Source organism: Colletes gigas, unplaced genomic scaffold (genome assembly GCF_013123115.1).
Source record: "Colletes gigas isolate AHSC1104 unplaced genomic scaffold, ASM1312311v1 Colletes_gigas_Sc00002, whole genome shotgun sequence".
Classification (NCBI taxonomy): Eukaryota; Metazoa; Arthropoda; class Insecta; order Hymenoptera; family Colletidae; genus Colletes; species Colletes gigas.
The window spans coordinates 1,692,036-1,704,097 of NW_025106631.1; the positions used below are offsets into that span (position 1 = coordinate 1,692,036).

General features: G+C 40.6%; 1 protein-coding gene across 3 annotated transcripts in view; it reads right to left on the minus strand.

Annotated features, from left to right (window-relative positions):
- Window positions 1–1,664: 1,664 nt before the first annotated feature.
- The window catches only part of LOC122403937, a 56,539-nt gene continuing 46,141 nt past the window's right edge, over window positions 1,665–12,062 (minus strand). For all 3 annotated transcript variants that reach the window (XM_043407759.1, XM_043407752.1, XM_043407768.1), the window contains 3 exons: window positions 5,932–6,295; window positions 4,081–4,448; window positions 1,665–3,554 (listed from right to left, as the gene is read on the minus strand). In XM_043407759.1, the coding sequence (XP_043263694.1) occupies window positions 2,680–3,554; window positions 4,081–4,448; window positions 5,932–6,295 (1,607 nt within the window). In that variant the 3' untranslated portion in view covers window positions 1,665–2,679. The remainder of the gene's footprint in view (window positions 3,555–4,080; window positions 4,449–5,931; window positions 6,296–12,062) is intronic.

Here is a 12,062-nt window from a genome sequence, read left to right on the forward strand (position 1 = left end):
TAGTCTCAAGATGTGTTGTGAAACCGTGTATTTACTCAAAGAAACGTAGAGACAGGAATACGACTGTTTCTAGATAATTTTGGACCTTCGGCGTTAATTGCGAAGCATTTATAAGTGATCTAAATTACCGAGTACCCTATTGTTGTATTAATAAATAAATTAGAATTAGTTTTAGTGAATTAGGTAGAGTAGTGCCCAATTAATTGTCCGCGGTCGGGATAACGAGTATTGATGGGACCAATTAAACCAAATTAAATAAATATGTTAATTAAATATTTTATTAACAATATAAGTATACATGTTTGTTCATTGAGAGCTTGTAACAGAATGTATGAATTCTTTGCTTTTAAAATAACAAATATCGAATAGAAACAGATGAAATATACATGAAATCTTCTTAACCAACAGTAGCTTGACAATCTTCAATTTAAGGCGTTATACTTAAGGCGTCATCTACGTCGAAGGTCATGAACTATTACATTTCACGACAAACTTGGACGTTCTATCCTAGAGGGCCATGACATAGAAAAAATGGCGGGAATTTTAAATTATATAAATTAATTTTAGACTAAGTTTATTAAATAGACCGATATAAATAATCTCAAGTTAATGTATATTACGTTTAACGTCATGTGGAATCGTCTCAAACGAGCTCAGCCATGCCGAACAGAAACTTTTACTAATAATTCAAATGATCCTTCTTTAATACGAATAAACCATATTAATAAATGAACAATGAACCGTAATAAATGAATTAATAAACACTCAAATTTATTAAATGGTTACTATTCTGATTCATTTGTATCAAGGAACAAAATAGGTTTTTTATCATCACGTCTCTGCTCGACAATGGCGAGGACTAAACAATTACAAATAAAACTTAGCATTGTTCAACGTTACAACGCAATAGTCTAAAGAATTCTTAGCAATATGTGTCATATGGATAATAAAAGGACTCATCAGTTTGCGTGAATATTAATTTTCCGCGAAATGATTTGTCGGTTGATTGACCAGACGACCGACGCTGCTGCCCCCACTCCTCCGTCACCATACATAAGGCATGCGTAGCTCCGACACTTCTCATTGTCCCGTCGGACTTCCAGGAAGGAACGCGTGTCGCATACTTTTACGATGCACATTCCTTTCCCTAATCAATTTGCAAAATTATTTTATAATTTCCTGACGTGGGTCTGCGCAGTGGCTACTATTAAAATGTTTTAATATTTAATATCAACCGATCTACACACGTGAATATTATTTTACGATGCAGTCAAAAGAATTCCTTTTTAGTCTATAAAAAAAATTTCTCAATGTTATGTACGATACAATTTATTAAGAAAATTTTCGAAATTAATGTATATTACATTCCAATTGGTCGTTCTTCGAAACATTATGTCGAACTTTACCCAACGGTACGCTCCTCAGGCGAAATTTCCTTGGAAAAGCGAGGCGATCGTTTCGCCCTTTGGAAGATGGCACGGGGTTGTTGGCCGTTGAGATGTTCCTGTTCTATTGATTGACCTGGATCCGCAGGAGACGCGTACACCACCCTAGAGAACTGCAACTCAGGTTTTCTGGTTTTGCACGCGATCTGTAATTATTGACCAACCGCCGACGATCACAATACTCGTCCTCGTGGATCATGAAACTAGACGAAAGAACTGTTCCCGTCATTCGGGTATCCTTTTTATTGTTCTTCGAGCCATTCTCGTACAGCGATCGTCACAATTATGGTATCCATGATCGTACACCATTCCAACAAAGACACCGGTTAATCGAAGTGTGGTTCAAATTATTTATTATCGTGCGTATTACTTTTCCCCCATAACAACGAAGCGTTTCGTCTACAAATCTTCCACGCATAACAGAACAGATGAAACCGTAAAAAAAAAACAAAAAGAAACGTACGAATAAAAGCGTCTTGCTCTGTAGCACACGTATGGCACGTTCTTGCTTCAGGGATCGCGTTTCGTTGGTTCCAATTACGGTTAAACATTTCTGTAATCAGTTCGAACGGATTGTTGTCCGCGTTGGAGTATGTTTTCGTTCACCAATGGCGTTCTACGGAGTTGCAGACCAATCGCTGGATAACGTTACGAAAGAAACACACGACGCCGAATTTCGGTAACGAAATTTGTTATTCCTACTATCCTTAACGCTTGCTAAATGTATTTACAAAAATCTTTGCTCTCGTCGTACCTAATTGTAATGCGAATACGCGATCGTTTCGCGATATTTCTAAACCCAAACCGCGCTCAAAATTCATTCGACTCTCTCTCTCTCTCTCTCTCTGCTTTCGTCACAAAGACACACACGAGTTGATAAGTGGTACCCATATTTCGCACGAAGTAAACGATTAATTTCATCAGACCAGACTGTCAGTCGCGATCGTTAACACGAGACCTAAGATTAATTATTAAAAATCGATTTCTTAAATATTCGGGAATCATCTTTTACTAAACGCTTTGAACGCGTGAACTGAACATCGTATGTATGTATATCTATCGAACAGCGTCAATTATCATTTATTCGTTCCCCTGTCGCGTTCGGAATCATTTTAATCGCCGACAGGACCGAGTCTACCATGCCCGTTTCGATGCTTGGGACATCAGAAATCGTAATGGGCGTAGATCGTTTAGAGAATCATCGGGCTTTTCGTACGCGCGCCGAGAAAATTGTTCAAACGACGACGCCGTGTTGAGCTAGCAGCTGTTTCCTCTGATGAAGACTAGGCGACTCCGCGTCCATCTCCACGGTTTTCGGCCCGTCGAAGGACTTGGAGGTCTTCAGGTTGTTCAACGCCTTCAGACAGTTGTTGGTGGTCATTTCCAAGGACTTGGAGCTCTTCAGCGACGCGTTCGCCAGCTTCTTGATCGTCTCTGAGATGGGACACTTGATGAAATCAGCCCTCTGCCTCTCCTTCTCCTTGATCCTCTGGTTGTCGTCGACGATCGAGGTGTCCTTCGTCTCTACTTCCTCCTCCCTCTTCTCGTCGTTCGACTCTTTGGAATCCTCGTGTTTCGCTGTCTGACTCTCCTCCGCGCTGGTTTCGTCCTCGTTCTTGCGATCGTCCTGTCCCAGCAGAGACTTGGGCGGCGCCTCCACATAACCGCTCTCGTCGCTGTCCACCTCCTCGTCGAGCGAGTCCAGGGTCAAGAACGGCGACTCGTCGTTCTGCAACAACTCGTGGCTCATCCTGCCGGGATACGTCTCCATCACTCGTCTCGCTCTGTCCTGCTGATCGTCGATCCTGCGCAATATCTCGCCCCGCGGCCTGTAGTCCACCACGTCGTCGAAGTCCTCCACGTCCTCGAAATCGAACACGTGGGAGGCAGGATCCTCGATCTCCTCGTCCTCCTCCTCCATCGACTCGTCCTCCTCGTTCCTGGACGTGAACCTCTTGCGGCCGATCTCCACCTCGCGACGGTGAAAACGAGGACTTCCCGCGCAGGTCATAAAATTTGGCGAACCCTCGGAGTTCCGTCGCGGTCCTGGACCTCTTCTCACCTCGTCGGAGAACATCACTCTTCTGCTGGTTCGTTGCTCCGTCTCACCTATCAAGCACATACGTCGTACCCTACCGTTAGTATACTCAAAATTAAACTCTATTTTATACAGGGTGCAGTCGAACAACATGTACAAGCGGACACGAGGTGGTTCCTTATGAAAAAATAAGAACAAAATATGGAATAAAATTTTTTATTATATATCATCGTTAGATAGATCAACGAAAACTGACTGCTTAGGCAAATAACTATTAGAAGAATATTATCTAATACTATTAGCCGTAACAGCACACGTACGAATAGGATTTTCAAACTCGATTTTCTCGAAAACTAAGCTTTGAATGAAAAAATTTTATTCCATATTTTGTTCTTATTTTTTCATAAGGAACCCACCTCGTGTCCGCTTGTACATGTTATTCGGCCGCACCCTGTATATTGTACACTGTCAGTAGCCAAGGAGGACCAATTTAATTAATTTTCTATAGTTTACAGGCGCTTGCGAGAGAGACAAGGGCGTAGCCCTCTGGTGGCGAGTGTTTCGCGACCGTCAGAAGAGTAAATAGGGAGTATTCACCTGCAGCGTGATTGTCTTCCGGTCCAGGAGCTCTCTCCTCGCTGGTCGCCGTGCTGGCGGTTTCACATCCGCTGGAGATGCTTCCGTTTTCGTCGGACGACTCGCGATTCAAGGCGTCGAGCAGTCTGGCGAGTCTCCAGCTGTCTTGATCGTGCCAGCTTCTGGCCACGTTCTCCAGAGATCTCAGTTCCTCGAGGATCCTCTGCTGCTCGATCTCCTCGGCGACGATGTCCTCCTCGATCGCCGAGAGCTTTGGAGCGCTCTTCGATCTCTCGAGTGGCGGTCGATAGTTGTGACCACCGGTGCTCAGCAGCAGCTTTCGTCTCGGTAACGAAGGGTTCTCGTACAGGGCGCTTGCTAGGGACAGTCTGCAAGCAACAAACGAAGAAACTAATTCATCAAAAGTCTAACTTTACAAAATGCTTTCTATTAACACATCTTGCGCGGACACTTTGCCGCCAAAATTTCTTCTGCGTAAAATAGCTGTAGTTTTTAAACATTAGGTTTTTAAAATAAAACTTTTAGCTTCTCTTTAAAAATCAATTTCTTTGTTCCCTTTGAAAAAATAAAAATAACTTGCCAGAAATGAAAAACTGAGAAAATCAAAAATTTTTAAATGTTTCAAAGTGTGATATCGTTCGAAGCACTTTTCTTTGTCCAAGGGTACGTTACAAAATTTACATTTATACCGCGTTACACTGCGTATTTTTTAAACGGAGGAATTTTCATAGGAATTCATTCTTGCAACGCATGTCTATCCGATTTTATTGTAAAAACATCAGAAAAACCCATCGATAACAATAATCCATCAAAAAAATGTGTTAAATTATACTTCTTATGGAACTCTTAGATTTGTACTTTAGCTTTCATTGCATCAACATTTACGATAACTCGAGAAACACACATTTTCTTACATTACTTTCGACGTGAACAAAGCCTCTGAATAAATCGTATCAATCTTGTATTAATTAATTTTTTTTATCAATGATAAACATTTCTAGCGATTTACAAAGTATATCTCGTTTGGCCTATCATGATTTCCCTAGGAACATTGTGTCAAACACGCGTCGTTCGAGGATCGATCCGACCTGAATCGTGACTGGATCGCGTAAGTCGTGATCCACGGGCGCGACCCAAATCCTTCTTTTTCCCCGAGGAGGCCGTGATCTTACGGACGTCTCCGTGTTTACCGAGACACAAAAAGGAGATTTCCATGTAGTCGAATCGATGGACGAGACGCTACTGTCCCCATTTTTCTTATGGTAATGCACGCGACGGAATGAACGTTTCCTTCGACACCAAGCAGAGTTCATAAGATTCTCCGGAGCTTGCTTCGCGAGCCGTTACGTGCAGATTTATTGCCAATAAATTTCAATCGACGTTAGCGTATTTATTGACGATCGCTCGTAGATAAGTGAATGTTTCGAGCAACGAATAAACGTGTACTTATGGTGTTATATCGTGCACAGGCCTCTTCCTGAAATATCTCACTCAACTTTATCCGCGTGCACTGTATCAGTGGATATTATAAAATAATAATGTCGAATTATAAAATTAAAATTATAAAATGCGTGGTAACCTTTTGATCGTAATATTTTATAAACCTACTTCTTCCAAATTGAAATTAATTTATCAATGCTCTCTGCAGTATTACTGTCGACTGTGGTCCAAGAGTTTGCACGATTTTTTTCAACTTTTGAAGCTGAAAATAGCAACTTCTGGATATCTGGTCGATCCAAGCAATAGTTGCTCGACGTAAGCTCACCTTGGACCCTTCGATCGAACGATTCGAGGTTGTAAATGTTGTAATGGAGATAAAAATTGGTTCGTTGACCGAATCGATCTGCTTACCTAGCATTTTGCCTGGAGACCTTGTCCCGTCGGAATTCCAGGAGCGCTTGTTGTAGCCTGGCGTTCAAGGTCGAGGCCAGCCTCCTGGCGGTGGACTCCTTGCTGCATAGGGCGGCGTGACACCTGAGCTCGGGCCTCAGTCTCCGTCCTTCGTGTCTGTAGACCCAGACGAAGAGGCGCGGGTGGGAAGCAGGTGCTGTACAATAGGTAACCCTGTGGGCCCAGTACTCCGTCAGGCCGTGATCCTTCGTCGTGGCGGTCAAACCACCGTTCGTGACCGTCAGCCTCATCGACACGTCCGGCCTGTTGCTGGTAACGTAATTGCGCCATAAGGTCGACACCGGTTTCTCCACGCAGCCCTCACCTGGCGATTTTAATCAGCGATTCTTGTAAAACATGGCGGAAACGGGGATCGTTTCTGTTTGCGTTCGATGGTTTCGTCGCAACAGTTGGGGAATTTTAACTGTTCAACGATGCACAATACGTTCCGTTACTTCGTTTTAAAGAAACAATTAATCAGGGGATTTTAACTATTAAGGAATACACAAGACGTTCCATTACTGGTACTACAACCACGATGGAACGATTCCTCGTGGTAAAGTGGGATAAAAATCTGGAATTTCTATAGGAATCGAACTCTGCCAAAATATCATTTCCTCCATGAATATACAGGGTGTTCGGCCACCCCTGGTTATTCTGGAGGCCAAAATAAGACGAAAGTCAAGAATACCAATTTGTTGATGGAGGCTTCGTTACAAAGTTATTAACGTCAAAATCTCCGCCTGTACTGAATTTTTTTCTCGAAAACGCGCGAGAATTTGGGGGTATGCCTGTTCACCAAAAATGATTGTAATTGACCCCTGCGACCGAAAATAATTTTTCCAAAACGATTTGAAATTTTTTTTTGCCGTCGAAAAATTTCACATCTTTTCGATTTTTTTTCTCGAAACTGCGTAGAATTCCGGGGGTATGTGTAATGACCAAAAATGATTGTAACTGACCCCTGCAACCGAAAATAATTTTTCCAAAACGATTTGAAACTTTTTTTTGCCGTCGAAAAATTTCACACCTTCTCGAATTTTTTTCTAGAAATTGGGTAGGATTTCGGGGGTATGACTATTCACCAAAAATGATTGTAATTGCCCCCCGCAACCGAAAATAATTTTTCCAGAACGATTTGAAGTACTTCAATTTAATTGTTAATAACTTTTTAACGAAGCTTCCATCAACAAATTGGTATTCTTCATTTTCGTCTTATTTTGACCTCCAGAATCCCCCATTAAAATTTTTCCCTCTGTATAATAGTAACGTGTTAAAATCTTTACTGTTTTATTCGACACCAATTTAAACAAGTTTTGGTGCGATGAACCTTCTCAAATAAAACCTTGAACGTGTCGTGACAGCCAATTGGTCGCTTGGCGTAGCCATTTAAGCGTGCAAATAAATGTTGATCGATCGAAAATGATGTTTCTTATTTTCTAATTAGAATCGCGAACAATTTTTGCCATTTATCGGTCATAGTCTGAACGACTATGATAGAAAGAGGAAACGACACTCATATGTACCGTGATCCGAGACTTGTGCAGGGTTTATTTAAACCGATGGAGAAAGAGTTACACCATCGTATCGTAATTCGCTTGTTATCCTTCTTATTCACGCTCTTATTAGTATAATTGGATTTTACCGAGGTTAATGTCTCTATGTCCCGTGGTTTACAATGTAGACACTCTGTTACGCGTTCAAACGTAATAATCACGTTACTGTTATAGCGCTGTATTACTATTCAATGGTGCAACAGTACTATTATTAAGAGTGCCATCAGCAGGCAACAGTAATCGGGACAAAAGCTACGGGTACGCGAGTTTCACCGGTCGTTTCCGCGTACAATTACACGCAGTACAATTGCATGGTACATAATACCTATTACTTGTATTACAGAGCTGGAAACAAAGTGGTTCCCTTCAGGGTTAAAGCCAAGACGTGATCTATACTCGCGTGTAATTCGCGGACAAACGTTATTTTTCAGGTTCGATGCAACCTGAACTCGGGGGAGGAGAAATCATCCCCAAGAAAAGAGGATCAGAAACGGGTACTTTTTAAAAAAATCGAATTTTCAAACACATGGTTCACGTTCACTGCACGCTCATCTTTACACGAGAATACAGTAGTCTCTCGATAAATGTGAAGATCGATCTTAAGATTGTTTAGAACAATAGCCGATGGGAATCGAACATACGCAAAAGAAACTGGCTATACCATAAATCCTATGTATGTAAAAAAGACTATATTCACGAAGAAAACCAGTACAAAATGATTAATGATGAGTGATCTTGGTTGTAAGAAAATTGTAGCTGAAACGTTAACTGGAGTTAATTAATCAATTAAAACGACGTTCTGCATTAAATAGTAACGCCTCGTTGATATTGTAGCACAGTTTTTTTTTTGCAATTTTAATGGTTTAAAAAACCTATTTACCTATGTGACATTACTGATGACACATCGAGTGGAAAAATTTATAGTTGATATACTAGTTTAAAAACTCAGTTTACATATAAACTTATTTCTATCATTATATTGCAATAATCATTAGTGATGATGTAAAGAAATGTTAAATTCTTTCAATCTGGGCCACGAGATTAAAACAGTTAAGAATCATTGCTACACACACATTTGGCCAAGTATTCCGCGTGGTTTCTGCACGCGAGTGGAACACACCGATAGAACTAAATCGAGGGACAGGCATATCTTGACCTTCGATACAGTTCGATTTGCTGTTCCCCGTTGTGCCTCGGATCGTGTTACCAATTAAGAGATACAGGAAACGCTGGTACAGTTATTTAAGTAGAGTTTGAAAGTAATGGAGGAGCAAGAAAGAGGAGCAGCGAATCGCGAGGGAGGGAAGTCGTTCAGGGTGCACGAGGAAGCAGGTGTACTTAGGAAGCCATTCTAAATTTGTACAACGAAACGCACGCGAGCACACTGTGTTCTGTGTCCAAGTCCACATCCGCAAAACCGATTAGCTCTCGTTGACAGTACATCCAAATTTCTACCCCTCGTTTAACAGGCTTAATTGAAATCCTGTTAGTCTTATTAAATACACACTAAGAGACTATCGAAGCAAACGAAATTTCATGAAATCATCATTGTCGGTAACGTCGAAAACTCTAATAATTCAATCACCGGTTGTACTATTTTAATAAACAGTTTAATAACAGGTATTAAAAACAATACAACTTTACACGCGTGCAGCTCCGAAACTACTCGTGCTTTGTCCATAATTGAACGATTGTTAGAAGCAGTGAAGCTTCCTCTTTGAGATGGTTTTTGGTTTTTAGCAATCCGACTTCCCGTTTCGGAGATATCGTAATTTATATGAAAGGGTAATTTTCTAAATTCCACTGTTTACGCTCTCTCCGCCGTAGAAATGTCGATTAACGCGTATTAAAAATACTAAAACTTTACACGCGTGCAGCTCCGAAACTACTCGTCCTTTATCAATAATTAAGCGATTGTTAGAATCGCTAAAGCTTCCTCTTTGAGATGGTTTTTGGTTTTTGACGATCCGACTTCCCGTTTCGGAGATATCACAATTTATGTGGAGAGGTAATTTTTTTAATTCGACTGTCTCTGTCTCCGTCTAACGCGTCTAACCTCTTTCTCGCGCGTGCATCGTGCTGACCTACCCGAATCACGTGACCTGCGCAGTGGTCAGCCGCGCACAGTGTTTACCCGAATTTACTATTACTACGAATGCGTACGCATTTACGAGAGGGCGTGCTTATTAATTGAGTGCAACGAAATATTTTCAAGTCTTATATCTCCTGAATTAACCACGCTATCGACTTGAAACAAAATACGTTTTAAAGGGCGCTTCGTCGTCCATCTGACGAATACAACAACCATTATAATTTATGCTCGAATAAATTTTTATTCGATATAAAGTATAGGTTACGCAACTCAAGAAATTGATGGTTTTTTTTCGTTAGCATTAATTCCTCTGTCACCGTCAATTAAAAATTTGTCGTTCTAATACATATACGTTGAATTTCTACTACCAACGACGATTAAAACGTAATAGCATCCACGCCTTCATTTCGTAAAAAACACAGCGACCACGGTTCGCCGGTTTGTTTGTTGTCGATAAAACTTGTCAATATCGACTTCCGACTGAAAAACACTATTGGCATTATTCATACATTTTTTCTATGTCAAACGTCAATTCTTTCTCGTATAGTTGACATTAGAAATGTGTTTCAAATCTGTATCGACGTTCTGGTACTCGAATAACAATAACAATAAACATCTTAGAATACTTGATAAAATATTCTTCCGCTACGAAAACTGCATCGCGAACGTTTCGTAATCTGAATTTTATGGATTCGATCACAGCCAAGCACGGCTGAGCCATGGCAACGATAGCAACAACATCGTGATTAATATTAATCAAGCTACGTTCGTGTCGAGGTTGATATTTCGACTATGGACAAAGTCATGCAACGATTTAAGGTAAGAGGGGCAGCTCTGAAAATAAACCACGCTGCTCGGAGTATTTAAAGGATCGTCGAATATATTCATCGATCAATAATATGCGCAGGATTTTCCAACGAGAGCGACAGACAGACAGAAATTCTTCCGCAACAAGGAAACATATTTAACACGATATAATACTAAACGAAAACCTTCATATTTGTTCTTTTTAATGACTTGGATGGATTTTGCCCATCCCTGTTCGCATGTAACGGATCTGGAAAACAATTCGCGGCGGGCACGCGATGCGAGTGATCCAGAAATCGCAGCGGATGGAAAGTATCTCGCAAGCTTTAAGCGAATGCATCGGATAAAAGTGAACCGTGCGAGGAATCGTAAGTCCCAAGACTAGATGTGCCATTAGTTGGCCTGTTCTCGCGATCGGATCAGCGGGACGAGGAAGATTCAACGTAAATTTCTTGCGTGTTTTCTTTGTCGCTGTTTTTCGCGCGCCTTCCATTGGCGGCTCATTCCTTTCGCACTACTGATAATATCCGCTTGTTTACGCGTAACCAGGTAGAAACGAACGTTGTTCTCTACTGGAAATTTTTCTCGTTAGATTGAATCAGCGCAAAGCTTCCCGATCATTCTCGATCTCGCGATCCACGTTCCATGAACCACGAGCAATCCGACATTTTTAAACGAGAGTTAAACTGATTAGAATTTCTAAATATATTTAATACGTTCAGGAGTTATGATTTGTTAAACATATGCATGAAATTTCAGGGAAACATTTCACGCCACAGATTATCAGTAAGATTTTCAGTAATGAATTTTTTTCTCGAAAGTGCGTAAGAATTCAGGGGTATATCTATTCACCAAAAATGACTGTAATTGACCTCTGCTGCCGAAAATAATTTTTCCAGAACGATTCGAAAATTTCAATTTCGCCGAAAAATTTGTCCACCTTCTTGAATTTTTTTCTCGAAAACGCGTAGCAATTTGGGGGTATGTCTATTCACCAAAAATGCTTGTAATTGACCTCTGCTATCGAAAATAATTTTTCCAGAACGATTCGAAAATTTCAATTTCGCCGAAAAATTTGTCCACCTTCTTGAATTTTTTTCTCGAAAACGCGTAGCAATTTGGGGGTATGTCTATTCATCAAAAATACTTGTAATTGACCCCTGCAGCTACGAATAATTTTTCCAGAACGATTTGAAATTTTTCAATTTCGCCGAAAAATTTGTCCACCTTCTTGAATTTTTTTCTCGAAAACGCGTAGCAATTTGGGGGTATGTCTATTCACCAAAAATGCTTGTAATTGACCTCTGCTATCGAGAATAATTTTTCCAGAACGATTCGAAAATTTCAATTTCGCCGAAAAATTTGTCCACCTTCTTGAATTTTTTTCTCGAAAACGCGTAGCAATTTGGGGGTATGTCTATTCACCAAAAATGTTTGTAATTGACCCCTGCAGCTGCAAATAATTTTTTCAGTACGATTTGAAAATTTTTTTTTCGTCGAAAAATTTGGACATCTATCCCTAGTCGATTTTTCTTAAAAATTTGATTAACGTTCTACGGACATGTTTTGTAGGTATTCGGTAGTCGATATGGCAGTCAGATTAGGCTACGAAACCCCATAAGGTGTAAGATCTATTC